The following is a 17304-nucleotide window of genomic DNA, read 5'->3' on the forward strand; positions in this document are numbered from 1 at the left end:
CCTTAAACAAATGATCTAAAAGGAAAAAAAGGGATGAAAGGTATTAGAAGAACAATAACACAAACAGAGATGTTTGCCCACCTTGGATCAAAACCAACATTAATACTTTGAATATATGTGTACTTAGGATACTTTAAACATTTTCAGACCATAATCCACCACAGCAGCTAAGGATAATAATTGTACCATCTTTAGAAGTTCTTTGTTATGAATTCAAAGCACTAATATAAAGCTATACCAGTGGAGCACTGCCATGTTTAGAAAAGGCTTGTGCAGTTTCATTTATGTTTTGTGAGAAAAAAATCATCCAGGTTCACCAGCTACTAATGGTTGTTTGCTTGGCTAATAGTCAACAGAAATTAATGTTTTCTTGGGATGCAAAAACTAGAACACAAAGCTTTGAGGGCTGACAGAGCATCTCATCGCTAAACGTTCTGCTGGCCACAAAAATGTTTGAGGTTTGACAGTGTTTACAGTCTGCAGAGAAATGAGCAAATAAGTTAAATGACTTTGTGCATTTGAATTACTATGTTTTGATCATCTTTTTGATCAGAATCCAGAACTAAACATCTAGTGGAATTTGTACAAATTTTTTTTTTTAAGTATTACTAAAGCAAAAAGTCAACAGACACAGTACTTCCCACTAAAAAGAACCGTATCGCCAAAAGCAGACCACAGCACTTCATCCCAGACACGGCAGGCCCTATATATAAATGTGTCCTTAACCAGGTGCATTTTCTGAATGCAGCAGGTTTATGTTCAAAATCATAACTTGACCTACCTTCCTCAGGAAAAGAGACTTCGGGGAGAAGAATGGGATGGAGCCAAAAATTGTTGGTTTGGCTACATTGCTAAACAGTGGAGGCTTAAAACTTCAGCCTATGGGGGGGGCGTGGCCTGGACTAAGATGGAGTAGGACGCGTGGGTGATGAGCTCCGTTCCCGATATTATCCTGACACAATATCCTGAGTGTCTTTTGTTGCTTTACTACTCTTTTGAACTTACCTGGAGCCTTGTACTTATTTTGTATTATGTCTCCCTCTCGGAAGGCTGCCTCTGCTATTCCCTCTTTGGACAAATTTTAAAGACAGGAGTGGAGCCCTCTGGAGGAAGATGGCCTCAGACTCTACTACTGCTAACATGGCGAGAGTACTTGAGGCTATATACTCGTGCCAGGTAACAACGAAAATAGAGGAGGTGAAGTTAGACATATCGCTTCTAAGACTGAGGCCCGTATCAGTCAAGTGGAGGATACTCTCCACCCTTTACGGCACACCTCTGAAGCGATGCAGCATCAGTTGCAACAGCTAGCCCAGAAACAGAACGACCTGGAGATCCGGTCCCAACGATGTAACCTCCGCTTTATTGGCCTTCCGGAACGCTCAGATGACTGGGACCCGGAAATGTTCTTGGAAAACCTGCTCATTACTACTTTTTTGCAGGGAGGCCTTCTCGTCGACCTTGGCTGTGGAACGAGCGCATCGCATGCCAGCCCACCAGCCCCTGGAACCTTCATTGCAAAACTTCTTAATTTTAGGGACCGCAACACTGTACTACAGCTGACTAGAGAGAGAGGCAACATCCCCTACCAGAATGTAAGAATATCAGTGTTCCCTGACTTCTCGGCTAAGATTCAAAGGCAACAATCCCACTGCATGGATGTCAAACGGTGCCTTTGCACTAAACACTTGAAGTATGATTTTCCCTGCCTGCCTTCGGGGAGAGGGTGAAGATTGGGCACACTTTTTTGAGCTGGCTCGACAAACATGATTGACATTGCATACGCCCCGCTTGACCCCGTTACTGTTTTACGGAGTTCGTGAGTATGCCTCCCCCTTTACTGAGGGATCGGAAGGGGACTCTGATTCTCCCATTTGAAGTTGGATGCAACTCTCTCCCGGGTCCCCATCCTTTTTTTTTCCTGGAGACGTTTTACAGCCCAATATACCATTAAACTCCTCACTGTGCTCCTTGCCTTCCCCCTCCCTTACTATTTTTCTTTCCCCTTTCTTGGGCCCTGGTATCACTATCTCCATCCTGCTCCATCAATACTGACACCCCAACACCTTTTGCCCCCTCCATGTTGTTCTCAATCCCACCTCAAGCTATCCGAGATTGGAGGACAGGGAGTTGAACCTCCTTCTCCATATGGGGGACCTATTACCCTGGACTTTTTACCATTGAGCAGACGCTCTTACATCTAAGAAGTTTTTCTATGACTTACCTTAAGTTGACATTTGCACCTTGTGTTCTATTGCCCACACATCTCTCCAGCGAGAGTTCGTCCCCTTAGGAATTTGTTTTATGATAGTTTGTTATGGGATATATGCCCCCATCAAATAGGGAAGGTGGAGGGTGGGGTGGGGGGTAGGGGAAACGTTTAGATTTGTCCTTATGTTTGTTAGGGCTCATGTACACAGGGCGTTTGAAAAACTTTTCTGAACACTGGAAACTGACTGCTAGAAAACGTAGGTCAAAAACATCAGTTTGGCCACATTTACATACTGTGTTTATGCACGTATAGCCGTGTTTATGTTTATTTGCGTTTAGAAGCGTTTTTAAAAGAACCTCAGGAGACCCTCCCAAATGCCCAGAATGCTTTGAAAAATAGTAAATAACTATTTCAGACATTTTGTGAGAAATAGAGAGAGCAGAAGCAGAGAGAGCACAACTTTCTGATGGATGTTGCAACTGTAGCAAAAGTGGCTCATGAAACATGCTTGGCACTGTGAGAGGAGCTACATAGTGCTCTAATGCCTGTAATGCCTCCGGTTGCATTGTGAAGTGCACACAACACTCCTTGTGCATTTTTGCTGTGTTTTGATGCGTTCCAGTACAGTTCTGTGCAGAAATAATGCAGCACGTTCTACCATTTTTTTCTGCATGAGAAACCTGGAACTGACTGCACTGGTGTAATAGGTCCATTTGAATACATGGAAAATGCTGTGCATGCATTTTTGATGAAGAAAAAAGTCATTGGACAGCATCTGGATATGGACCAGCCCAAGAATGCATCTAAACGCATAAAGGCGTTTACAAGCGTTTACACATGTTTACAAGCGTTTGGCATTTGAAACACCAGTAAACGCTACTCCTTTTGTGCTTTCAAAAAAATGTCTGTAACTTCAACTGCCTGTAAACTACTGTAAACGACTGTGTTACATGGACACATCGGAAAAAATAAAGGAGAGTTCAGGGGCTGCTGAAAAAAACGCACAACTGCTCCTAAACTTCAGCTTAGCAGCCGCAGTGTGTGTACATGAACCCTTATAGTCTGCATTTATCAGAACTGTTTGTACAATGTAATATATCATGCATTTGTACTATATGTATCTCTCTATGCTCAGGGTGTTCTTCATAATGTTTCAGCAATGGGGGTTTTGCGGATCCATGATACACAACACCTCATGGGTCCAGTGAAGTTTCTTACATGGAATGTCCGTGGGATCTGTGATAAACGCAAGCGATCAACCATATTCAACTGCCTTAAATCTCACCAGGTAGACATAGTAGTGTTGGTCGAAACGCATGGCACAGGCCAACTCTAACTGGCTTTAAAGCACCCATGGATAGGCTGGGCATACCATGCCACACACACTCAGTATTCATGTGGGGTGTCTGTGTTGGTGACTAAAACGGTGCAATTTGAATTGATTTCACTTAGCATTGACCCCCTTGCCAGATACATTTTCATGCATGTAACCTTGTATGGTCGTCCCTCATTAATCCTGGCTTGTTATATTCCACCCCCGTATAACTCCGTGGTGGTCAGTGAGTGTTTTCTTTTCATGGCACAACACCCAAAGGTACCTGCTATATGGCTCAGTGACTTCAATATGGTTTTGAACCCTACTCTGGACTGACTACACTCTTCGACAGACCCCCCCTACCCAGACAATGACCAGGCTTAGCTGTTTATTCACTGATTTTGCTCTGACAGACACCTGGCGATACAGATACCCCCACACACAGGCGTTCTCTTGTTTTTCGGCGACTCACTTCACCATGTCCCGTATAGATCTCATTGGTGTCCTCAATTTTGCTACCTCTATTGGCAGGTTTCCAGCCAAGAATATTATCTGACAATGCCCCTTGCTGGGCCACTCTTTGTTTAGCCCCACATGCACAACCCTCCTCATGGCAGTTGCACTCCTTTTGGCTATCTGCTGTAACAGACCACAAGGACATCCAACGGGAATGGCAATATTACATGAATATCAATCGCAACACGGCATCAGTGGGATCAGCATGGGACTCATTTAAATTGTATGCCTGTATGGTGCTATCAACACGTACAGTGAGGAACAGAAGTATTTGAACACCCTGTGATTTTGCAAGTTCTCCCACTTAGAAATCATGGAGGGGTCTGAAATTCACATTGTAGGTGCATTCCCACTCTGAGAGACAGAATTAAAAAAAAAATTCAGGAAATCACATTGTATGATTTTTAAAGAATTTATTTGTCTTGCACTGCTGAACATAAGTATTTGAACACCTAAGAAACAGCAAGAATTCTGGCTCTCAAAGACCTTTTACTGAGCCTTTAAAAAGTCCACCTCTACTCCACTCATTAATCTAACTTAGTAGCACCTGTCTGAGCTCTTTAAAGACACCTGTCCACCCCACAGTCAGTCAGACGCCAGCTACTACCATGGGCAAGACTAAAGAGCTGTCAAAAGACACCAGAGACAAAATTGTGGACCTCCACAAGGCTGGAAAGGGCTATGGGGCAATTGCCAAGCAGCTTGGTGAAAATGGATCAAGTGTTGGAGCAATTGTTAGAAAATGGAAGAGGCTAAAGACGACTGTCAGTCTCCCTCGGACTGGGGCTCCATGCAAGATCTCACCTCGTGGGGTATCACTGATGATAAGAAAGGTGAGGAATCAGCCCAGAATTACAAGGGAGGAGCTGGTCAATGACATGAAGAGAGCTGGGACCACAGTTTCAAAGGTCACTGTCGGTAGAACACTACGCCGTCATGGTTTCAAATCATGCATTGCACGGAAGGTTCCCCTGCTCAAGTCATCACATGTCCAGGCCTGTCTGAAGTTTGCCAATGACAATCTGGATGATCCAGAGGAGGCATGGGAGAAAGTCATGTGGTCAGACGAGACCAAAGTAGAACTTTTTGGTCTAAACTTCACTCATCGTGTTTGGAGGAAAAAGAAGGATGAGCTGCATTCCAAGAACACCATCCCTACTGTGAAGCATGGGGGATGGTAGCATCATGCTTTGGGGGTGCTTTTCTGCGAATGGGACAGGATGACTGCACTGTATTAAGGAGAGGATGAATGGGGCCATTTATTGTGAGATTTTGAGCAACAACCTCCTTCCCGCAGTCAGAGCATTGAAGATGGGTCGTGGCTGGGTCTTCCAACATGACAACGACCCGAAGCACACAGCCAGGATAACCAAGGAGTGGCTCCGTAAGAAGCATATCAAGGTTCTAGAGTGGCCTAGCCAGTTTCCAGACCTAAATCCAATAGAACATCTTTGGAGGGAGCTGATACTCTGTGTTGCTCAGCGACAGCCCCGAAACCTGACAGATCTAGAGGAGATCTGTGTGGAGGAGTGGGCCAAAATCCCTGTTGCGGTGTGTGCAAACCTGGTCAAGAACTACAGGAAACGTTTGACCTCTGTAATTGCAAACAAAGGATTCTGTACCAAATATTAACACTGATTTTCTCAGGTGTTGAAGACAGCAGTGCAAGACAAATACATTCTTTAAATATCATGCAATGTGATTTCCTTAATTTTTTTTTTTTATTTTATTCTGTCTCTCAGAGTGGGAATGCACCTACAATGTGAATTTCAGACCCCTCCATGATTTCTAAGTGGGAGAACTTGCAAAATCGCAGGGTGTTCAAATATTTCTGTTCCTCACTGTATCAAAAGACTGAAAGCCTCTTCTAACCTCGCTTTGCGACAGGCCACCGACCGTTTGACTTCCTTGACTAATACTTTCCATGCTGACCCCTCCCCTTCAAACTCCACTGCGTTATGCTCTCACAATCATCTCGTTGAGCAACTACACTTTGTAAAAGCCAAGAAACAACTCTTTTTTACCTGACAGCGCAGTTTTGAACAGGGGGAACGAGCTGGTAAGCTCTTGGCCTACTTGACTCATGAGAATTTGAAATCGCCGGTGATCATCACACTTACGGACTCTAGAGGAACCCGTATCACTGACCGCCACGACTGCCATGAAATTTTGTAGGTACTATACCTCATACTCCACTCAGGTGACGGTCACAACTCAGGAAACCCGCTTACTTTTGCAAAATATATCTCTCCCACGGTTGTTGTATTGCAGAGGAGTGACTTTGAGGCCCCTATTTTTGTGGAGGAGATCGCCACGGCTATCTCCACCCTTGCCCCAGCGAAGTCTCCTGGCCCAGATGGGCTCACCTGGATTTCTATTCTACCTACTCGGAGATTCTGATTCCGGAACTACTGCACCTCTATGAAAGTATTTTCACAGAGGGTGCCCTGCCGGATTCTATGCGTGCAGCTCTAATAATAGTGATCTCTAAACTTGGCAAGGACCCCTCCCATCCAGAATCATATTGCCCTATTTCCCTTTTACAGGTAGATATTAAAATCTTTGCTACATTCTTGGCTTTACGTTTCAATCAGGTTATTCTATCTTTAATACACCCTGACCAAATGGGATTTATGCTGGGAAAAACACTGCTATGAATATTTGTCACTTATACATGAATATGTACCTTGTTTTCCCCCCCGGCAGGTGGCGTTGCAGGCAGCGGGCATCCCGGTGCCCATGCACCTCACGACACAATAGTGCATCACCACAAACGTATCTGGGAGCTGGCTCTTCGTCGCGTGAACGCTACTCTTATCACTCACATGTTCCCCTTTGGCTCAACCCTAGGCTGCCTGAACTTCTCACTATCCCTAACCCTGAGATTTGGTCTTCTAGGGGAATCATATATCTCCACCAGGTGATTGCGCCCACTGGATCCAAATCGTTCCACACCTTAAAAGAAGAACTGACCTCCCTAACCATATGTTATTTAGATATTTACAGCTCCGCCACGCCTTGAGGGCCCATTTTATAGAGCCAGCTCCTCTACTTTAACCCCTAACATTGATAGATTTGGTGCTTGGGTCTGAACCTACCAAGCTGATTTCAGTCTTATACACTGCTCTGCGCACTCCCACAATAACTAACATAGAAGAAGGGGCCAAATACCGCTGGGAGCCGGATATCGGGCCATTGGAGACAGAGATCTGGGATGAGATATTGGAGGGCACCAAGTTGGCTCCCCGACAGACTTACTCAGCTCTATATAGTACATCAAGCTTATCTTATTCCACTTCGGGTCTCTAGATTCTGTCCCGAGCAGAGCCCTCTTTGCCTTCGATGCCTCAGGGACCCTGGCACCTCTTTCCACCTCATATGGTCCTGTCTAATTATTCAGATGTACTGGGAACAAATCATCAAGTTCCTCCATGATCACATGGGCTCCCCTCAACAATTAGATCCCAGAGTGTGTCTTCTTGGTCTCCTCCCAGACCTGCCCGAGGAAAATTCCTCGGTACACTCTTATGTGAATCACTATTTAGTACCCGAAAATTTGTTGCATGCCACTGGATGCAGGCCACCGTCCCTACCCTCCAGGCATGGTTGACTGAAGTCATTTCAACTCTTACGTATAAGAAACTTATCTATATCCAGAGAGGATGCCCCACGAAGTACAACAAAATATGGGATAGATGGCTTGCTTTGCCTGCCACCTATGCAACCTGATGTAAAGGCGATATTCGTGGATGGGTTTTCCCTGCCCCCTCACTGAATTTTGTATTACTCTACCTCAAGACACCTAATATTAGTGCACTTTGCTATGATGTTTGATCTATGTTTTGTTTGCTGTGTAATCTTTTTTGTCTTTTCACATGTTTTCTGGAAATGCTCCTTGTTACAAAACATGTAATTTACTATTGCTTCAGCATGTGTTATTAATGTACCACGTTCTTACCCTCTTTTTGTTTGTGGGGGTATGGGGGTGTCTGTACTGAGCATTCTGTATGGAGTTGGGGGGGGTCTGTTCTGTGGATTCCATATGGGATGGGGTTTATAGGGGTTTCTGTACTTAGGATTCTCTATTTGCTAATATACATACACAGTTATAGCTATTTTATTTACAATATATTTTTGTATATAGCTATAAACAACATAAACCTCACATGTATTGTCAACCATTGATATGGTAGATAAATAAGCAATGGTAAATATTTTCAGTCCCGCCAGATAGCATGCATGTATGCATATAATATTTATAGCTAATAAATTAGTAAAACACAAATTGACAGATCATACATACATTTAACTAAATGGGAGACATTTGATATAAATCCATATTGCTAAAAAATGGCAGCAGCTATTGAATGATGTTACATAGTTAGTCTGGCTGAAAAAAGACAAAAGTCCATCCAGTTCAAAAAAAAAAAAGTTATAATATATACTCACAGTTGATCCAGAGGAAGGCAAAAAAAAAACCCAACGAAGCATGATCCAATTTGCTCATGTAGGGGAAAAATTCCTTCCTGATCCACTGAGAGGCAATTGGATATTCCCTGGATCAACTTTACCTATAAATGTTAGTAATCATGTCAAACACATGATTTCCTTGTTCAAAAAATAAAAAGTAAAGTCATGAACATGATTGCCTATTTCTCTCCACTAGTCTTTTAAGTACATCATAGCTGGGTTCATGTCTGTCAGGGAACAAGAAGATCGCCACGACGCATGAATCTGCACATGCGTAGGATTTCGACAAGACATAGAGACAGGCGGGCACTAGGACCCAGGCGCGCCTGTGACCAATGACAGTGCTGGCAGGCAATAGGACCCAGGCGCGCCTGTCAGTGCTGGGCGGGCTATTTAAACCAGCTCTTGCAATGCTCACATTGCCGTATGGTCTTCTTCCTGTGTTCCTGTTCCTAGTACCTGAGATTGCCTTTGTTGCCGAACCTGCCTGACCCGGATTATCGTGACTCTCTCCTGCCCTGATCTCTGGCTTGTCTGATTATTTTTCTGCTTTCTCCTGTTTACCTGACCTCCTGTTGCTGAACCTGGCCTGTGACCCGTTTATCCTTTTGACTGCTGATCTGTACCGTCTGCCTCTGCTGTTACCGACCTGGCCTGTCTGACTACGTTACACGCTACCTCTTCACATCTGGCTCTCACTTGTTACCTACCACTGGCAAATCCACCTCTACCACAGCTGGTTGAACTCGGGGGTCGCGACCTGGTCTCAGGCTGCTTCAGGTCCATCCCCACCATCAGGGGCTCTGGTGAAACAACAGACTGGGGCTTAGATTCCGCGCCCTATGGGTCGCTAGAGGCTACCGCCAGTCGGTCCTTAACAGAGTCTTTGGGCTCTCTTCTATAAGGTTGCATAGTACTCCCATACAGGGGCGGACTGACAACTCATGGGGCCCCTGGGCAATAGGGGATCATGGGGTCCCTGTGTCCTTGCCCAAACTCAAAAAAGCCTATGAAAAAGGTACCAAAGGCATCTCATGGGGCCCCCTACTGACCCTGTGCCCGAGTTTCCAAATGGTCAGTCCGCCCCTGCTCCCATAATGATTCGCAGTGGTATATTTTATATTATTATATATTGTCAACATAATTTATAATGTACATAGGTGTCCCAAGATTCATCTAAAAGATAATATACTTCTTTGAGCACCATACATTGAACACATGGTGCAGCTGTTGTAATGACCCTGAGCTTTTCACTGTCATGGAAGAACAATGTAGAATCAGCCAAAATATTCCAACCTGACTGATAAAGAGTATCCAGCAGCTGAGTCCTGAAGTGATGGATTGTACTCTCTATATTGACTTTCAGTCTGTGAAACTGGAAGGTATTAGATGCCTGCCACTTACAATCTATTATTTTATCTCTATAGCAATTTTAAAAAATAATTTAATATGCAATGTAACTATATACTAATTGTCATAATTAGAAGGTATTAAAGTGGAACAACACTGCAGCTGGGCACCACAAATCAAAAACACTTTAATTCACTTTTAATGTTCAAAGCAAAATTATCCAGCCATCCACGTCTCTATGCTTTATTTTGCTGAGAAATCACTTTGAATAACACCCCTAGAATTCTGGCTGTGGCCATCTTGAGTAAGGGTAGAATATTCATACAGCATTTATTTCCTTGAATCCATCTGCCCTTAGCTCAGACATACAGGCTGGAGGGCAAGCAAACCCCTCCTGGAGACTCCTGGGATTTATGACATCATTTTGGCCTAGGCAGGAAACTAGGAAGTAACTGAAGAAATGTAGAAAAAAGTTTAAAACAAGTAAATATGATATACTTTCCTATCTATTTACTAATACCTTAGATTGTACGCCACTTGAGGGTTAGGGACTGATGTGAATGTACAATATATATATGTAAAGCTCTGCGTAAAAAATTTGATGACGCTATATAAGTATCTGAAACAGATAAAATAAATAAATAATGCTATTAGCATATGGATTAAAAATAGTCAATAATTGATTGATTGAATGAAGTTCCACTTTAAATACCCACTGTCTAACTGAGTATAAAACAAACCTTATAATTTACACTTGCAATAATCGAATTTTGTTTTAGATCAGCATAAAATAGACACCCTAGCAATATACTTACAGCACAGGTTAGGATGGGCCTACATCCAACATTGTATGTTGGCTTGTTCACTAAAGGTACTGTTTATGAAGTGACTAAAGAATAAAAAGCACTACAAATGCCTTTTCAGAATCAATATTAGTAAAAATGCTAAATGAAGTGGGTATAGAACATTCCAAGTAGATTAAAGGAAAATGGCATCCAAATAGACAGTTAAGTAGATGCTAGATCTGAAGAAGACTGATTGAATTGAAGAGGATGTAAATGAAATACAGGAGATAACAAGTGACAGAGATCAATGGACACATGGGTCAGTGTAGGGGCAGTAATGGCAGGAAGTGGTTTGAGTAGGTAGAAGGGAATACAGCCAAAAGATTAGGTGATGGAGAAGAGGAGAGCAACCAAGTAGTCTCTTCCTGTAATAAAAGGGAAAAATCAGGGCCACCTGAATGAGGATCACAACTGGAGGTTTAAGGGGTTTTGGAATGGAGAAAATCATTAGTAATTATTGTGTTAAATTAATATTGCGGAGAAGTGCTTACTATGAACAGACCAATACATTCTATGATTTAGGAAAGATATGTGGGGTATAGCACTAGCCTCACTAACCTTAGAAAAACCAGCCATACTTTATGTTCCCTAAACAATCCAAAATGGAAGATTTATAATCACATACATTTTTACAATCTTTTAAGTAACTCTTATCCTACCTAGACACATTATAGTGCTATTATTTCTCCATGACAAAGACATTCATAGGTCTGAAAAGCAACCAGAAATATCTACAGAAAATACCGGATTGTGTACCAAAAAATTATAAATAAAACATCTGGAATCTGTGGATCTCGCATTATTTCTTGGGGGACTTCAGTGACTCTATGGACAGTTTAACAGTCCTTGGTACCATGGGATGTGTCCGATGTGTAGAGATGTCCAAGATGGCCCAACTCCAACTTCCTTCCCTTATTCCTATCCTTCCCTCCCTCATATTATCTGTAGTCTGTCTTCCTGTACATCTTTTTTCCTTAGCTCTTTTCTTTTATCTTTGGGATTTTTTCTATCTCTGTGGGATACTTATTTGTCTAGAGTCAAGACCGTGGGGTGGTCCCCTGACAAGGTCTTCCCCCACAGCAGCCGAAACGTTTCTTCAGTGGTGCTTCAACGTAGCTGTCACCAGACCCCCCCAGTGTGGATTGTGCAATAAGGTTTCACTTCCCAATAGCTACTTCCTTCACCTATGTTGTGATATGCGACTTACATACTCATACCACATGTAGCACCTTGATGCATCCTATGTATCCTGTGCTATAATGTGTACTCCTATATGTATGATGTTCATCTATATTTCTGTGCATTGCTTTTGTAAAATCTTTTCAATAAAAATTTATTGAAACATAATATACTGGATTTGGAAAAACGACTAAGAAGGATGATAAGCAGCAGCTAGGGAATATTTGAAGATAAATATTAACTCAGATGCCACTGTGTTCATTTAATCACGCCACTACAATTTATTTACTTTTTCTGTCACTTTTCATTTATGATGTTTGGTTACTAAGATAGAATCACACAGCTACTGTATGGTTATTAAGCTGAGCTGAGGGCTACTGGTGCTTAAGGGTAGACAACATGACAGGAACACCACTTTACTAGGTTTATACCTTTCTGGAATAAAGAGTGCTCATGGTTGAAACAGAGTTATTGACATTTTTTATTCAGGAGTAATGGATTTGTATGCATTTGCACAGACTGAATTAGTAACATAAACTGATTAATGAAACACTTACATTAAACTTCCGAAATCTTAAATTTCTATCTTCACGCAATTTCACAATTGGTGACATTTTCCAAAATACACATAGTAAACCTCCTCTTAAATGTACTGTACCTTCATCATTGTTCACAGGTACAGCCTTTGCGTTCCCATCCGTGTTTGTCTTTTCCTCTTGGGTTACTTTCTGATTCTCAAAGCGAACAAGCATTGGTATGACCAAAAGCTCCTTTGGTGGATCTGCAGCTTTGTGCCTCCTCTTTCTTTTTGGGAATCTGGAGGACTCTTCCATAACTGGGGGCAACTTTAGGGGTTGCTGTATGTAGAGAAACACACCAGCAACAATGGTCAATAAATTTGCACCTACATGGTATTACTCATAAAACACAAATCATGTAGTGTTAATTTTGTTGTAAAAGAATGGGCCTCCAAGTTTAAAGTATAGCTAAAGGCAAAACTTTTTTTTTGTTTTGGATAGAGTGGTGAGAGGTTAGACCACCTGTCAGGTTTTTGTTGCTGTCCGTGCCTCCTTTATGGAGATTTACCCTATCTACTTGTCCTGTTTACCATTATCATCAAAAGTAAAAGAAAATCCAAAATTTTGGGTTGACACCAGAACAGTGATAGAGAGGAAAGCTTCCAATGAGGACACTAGTTGTGGTGACCCTGATGACAACCAGGGATTCCCTCACTTTGGAGGAATTTCCTCTTACTTTTTGTTTTAGCTATAAAACAGGAGTGAAGGGATATTTCCCCATTGGGATACAGGAGTTATAACCCCTTTGAGCAAAGCTGGATCAATCAACGTAGCAACCTAGGCAGGATCCTAACACCTGGGGATATGGCCCAGCTACAACCCAGTGTACAACCTGATGCTTTTGTAGTAAACTAGGGAAATGGCACAGCTGGTCCAAACTTTGCACCTGTCACTACACAAAGGAGGATGCACTTGTAGGTATTTGGTATCTGCTGAGAGGGTCCAAGCCAACAGAGCAATGTAAATAGAATGGTTTCCCCATGGCTATTGCAATCCTCATCAATATCAATCAAAGGATGGGTTGGCTGCTACACTGAGACATGATGTTAAAATTATGATTAATGGTTTGCCAGCACAATAATGGTCTTCCCTGGTGTAGACAAAAGGCACGTGTTACATAATAGAAACCTATACTGAGATAACACGAAGGTTGTCTTCGCTGACCTCTCTGTTTAACAAAAACTACTTGCCTAGCTGACATGCAGATCCAATGGTTTTAATAGTTCTGAGGTTCTGCCCATCCTCTGACTTTGTAATGTGCATATATGATTTGGGTAAGTGCTTTAGAATTTAGTTTGAAGCCAGGTACAGCCAGGAAACTAATATTGTTAGGTGGAATAGCAGCAGAATTGTACTTTCTCTAAAATCAGCTATACTAACTGCACCTAAATGCAGATAAATACAGAGTGTGAGTGGCACCATGGAATTCATTTATATGCATTTAGAAATGTCTTCTAAACACATATAAATGCAGGTTTGGCAGTGCCAGTGTGAATGAGGCATAACACAGTGTATTTAGGATCTTTAGTGAAGAACATGTGAGCGATACAAAATCTTATTAAAACTGTTATACAAAAATTGAGTGTGTATCCATGTCTCCTACTTACATCTACACATCTTCTGCTATAATTTGAATGCTAGCAGCTGTGTGTAATCAATATTCCTCCTAAGCATGTTATAATGGGCTTATAACTGGCATGTATAACTGGCCATACATTATACAATTTTCTTGTACACTTTTCCTTTAGATTTACTAAAACCGTATAATATGAGGTCAAACCTAAACACTTTCAATTTTATGCATTCAGGCAGGCCCTTGCACTACTTAATTGAAGGTAAATCTGAAATATGTTGAATAAGAAATGTAATAAAAAATTTAATGTATTGCTAACTGAGTAGGTCTGAGACAGGAAAAACAATCATTTCTCTTAATGCTGTAGGATTCTCCCAAATTGTGCATTGTCTCACAGCAAATTCTTGTAGGGTTTCAAGAACCCATCTCTCCTGACATGCAGAGATGAACCATGGGGATGCTACCCATGCGCCTCCTGGAAGCCTCAGAACTCATGTTCCAATGTATTTTTCTTCAAAAAACTTTTTAACCACCTTTTCTTACACAGGTAGTGAGAGGCTGTCATTTAAAGTGATTGTAAAGGATTGTTGTTGTTTTTTTCTTTAAATAACAAACATGTCATACTTACCTGCTCTGTGCAATGGTTTTGCACAGAGCAGTCTTGAGCCTCTTCTTCTTGGGTCCTCCACTAAAGCTACTGGCTCCTCCTCTGCTGAGTGCCCCCATAGCAAGCTGCTTGTTATGGGGGCACTCATGCGTGCTTGCTCTCGAGCTCGCTCTGTGTGTCTATAGAACACACAGAGTGTGGCTTGGCCCCTCAATCCTGCTCCCTCGTCACTGGCTGTGATTGACAGCAGCAGGAGGCAATGGCTCCTGCTATTGTATCTGAGCCAATGAGGAGTGAGAGAGCCAAGAGAGCCTTGGCTCTTCTGCACATCGCTGAATCAAGATCGGGCTCAGGTAAGTATAAGTAGGGGCTGTGCCCTGTGCACTGCATAAAGGTAAAAAACCTTCTGCATTGAAAACCACTTTAGGCAAACCTTCCATTTTCATAACAGGTCTTCTGTGATTCAGCATGTGGAGAATGAGAGCTTGTTAATGGTTGCAAGCAGTGTCAAGTTACTGAAAGCAAGTTTTATTTCAGAAAGTACTGTTCCTTTTTGCTGCAAGCAAGGCTATTATTTTACCTGGCAGTTTCTCTTCCTAAAGGTTAGTTTAAAAAAATAATGGTTAATAGCCTTTACAGGAAAGCAGTATCTTCCTTGTGTCAAACATTACTTTTGGTAATAATGATAATAAGAACCCATTTGTAATAGAGGTAATAGGAACTTAGCCACTTGTAATCCTGCAAGGATGGCTGTGGCATTAGTCTTAAAAAAAAAAACAATTACATTACAAGTCTTTCAACTGTTGCACACTGCATGTTTGCATTTGTCCCAGAAGAAAGAACAGTGAACAGTTTTCAAATGTCCAGACCACTACATCAGCTAGCTTGGGCAGGGAAAGGTAATTACCAGGGGTGGACTGACCATTTGGAAACTCGGGCACTGCCCGAGGGCCCGGGGTCAGTAGGGGGCCCCATGAGATGCCCCTGGTACCTTTTTCATAGGCTTTTTTGAGTTTGGGCAAGGACACAGGGGCCCCATGATCCCCTATTGCCCGGGGGCCCCATGAATTACCAGTCCGCCCCTGGTAATTACCCGAGTAGATAAGTGCAGCAGGGACCAGAGGTATAGGTAGAGTGTTGTGAGTTAGTTCACCTTTTCATGTTTTGTGAAAAGGCAAGTTAACCCTTTAAATATTCCCCCATTGGTCATCAGATCTCTAGATGTCAGGAGGTGGTTCTGTCATGCAGAAGGAAAGCACTGCTGCTCTCACATACAGTGCGGAACAAGTATGGTAAGTCAATACCAGGGAAAGGATCAGCTGGAGGGATCCTACTGGCAATACTGGTGACTAGTCCTTTGTTCTCCACCTGCCTTTTTTGGGCACATCTTACAAAGTTCAGGTCCTTTCTAAATAGCTATGCCATATGTACTAGGCTAACTAGTACATATATACTAGTAGGCTAACTCCTTACCATACCTTACCATACCTTTTATTCATGCCTGTTTCTCTATGTTAATGCTCATTGATATCCCTGTTGCTGGGCTGCTTGAGCACCACAACCCAACAATAGAGGGAACCCTTTATAATAATAGTGTGGCCACTCTCTATTGTCACTTGGTGTGAGCAAAAAAGACTAAAGCTGGCCATACGGACTTGAATTTAGGCTGATTCCTGCTGAAAGGGCAAAAATTTAAGTCACGGGTGGCCATGTTGGCACCATTCGGCTTGTCAAATTATGATTGTAAAATTGAAGGAGCTGGGTGGAAAATTGCTGGCTGAACAGTGACTGTATCCTATCAGATGCAATTTCTGCTAGGATATTCAAGAAGCTCAATACAATAGCTGCCAGCTAAGATTGCTCCATAAATAGCATTATATAAATTGATAAGTGCAATGGATGGTGAAATAAATGAGTGTATGGCTAGGCTAGCTGCTGGAAGTAGCCATCGAGTCACCTGTGCTTCTGTGTCTCTGCCACTAAACTGCCAAGACTGGAAAAAAATATCTGTGTGTTTTATGAATGCCAAGACTGTAAGTTCAAACACTTCCTTGAAAAAATGTCCTCACCATGGCCAACTAGCTGAACTGGTATGCTGTATAATCCAATAGTTTTGTTACCACTATTGATACCATTTATTATTTATTAACCTGTATAATACTGAGTTATCACTAGCAACATTCAAATTACTGCATTATTTGTAAAGACTGCATTGTGTTGTACCAGTATAGCAGATGTGCTTATTCTGTTACTGACTAAAGTTGATGTCCAGGTGGGTATGGAGGTATATCCAGATGATTTGTGGGCCATATGATTTCTATTTGCAGTAACTGAAACGATCCACACATGCAAAACAATGAAAATCAATTATTTTCATCAAAATGTATGGTAACCCAGCAACTGGACCTACAGTATACAGACTTTTTTTTGCAGCATTTGACTTGAGGTGATTGTAGCCATATTAGTGTATTTGTGACAGACACAATTGAGTACTGTCTGTGACACTTTTTTTATTTGCACTAACATAAAGTTTTTCAAAACACTTTTCATAGGATTCCATTTGTTCTGGAATGCATCTGAAATCCTATCAGTGTGAACCAGGGCTAAAAGGAAAGATGTCTATACTTACCTATTCTGAAGTTGCTCTCGTCTGGTCACA

At 42.1% G+C, this 17304-nt stretch overlaps 1 protein-coding gene across 1 annotated transcript in view; it reads right to left on the reverse strand.

The window, feature by feature from the left end:
- The window catches only part of KIAA2012 (KIAA2012 ortholog), a 276256-nt gene that overhangs the window by 166358 nt on the left and 92594 nt on the right, over positions 1 to 17304 (reverse strand). Inside the window, exon 8 of the mRNA XM_089670508.1 lies at positions 12546 to 12744. Coding sequence (XP_089526634.1) covers positions 12546 to 12744 — 199 coding nt within the window. The remainder of the gene's footprint in view (positions 1 to 12545; positions 12745 to 17304) is intronic.

The sequence above is a fragment of the Staurois parvus genome, unplaced genomic scaffold (genome assembly GCF_062004578.1).
Source record: "Staurois parvus isolate SC_StPar_1 unplaced genomic scaffold, SC_StPar_1.0 ptg000011l, whole genome shotgun sequence".
Taxonomy (NCBI): domain Eukaryota; kingdom Metazoa; phylum Chordata; class Amphibia; order Anura; family Ranidae; genus Staurois; species Staurois parvus.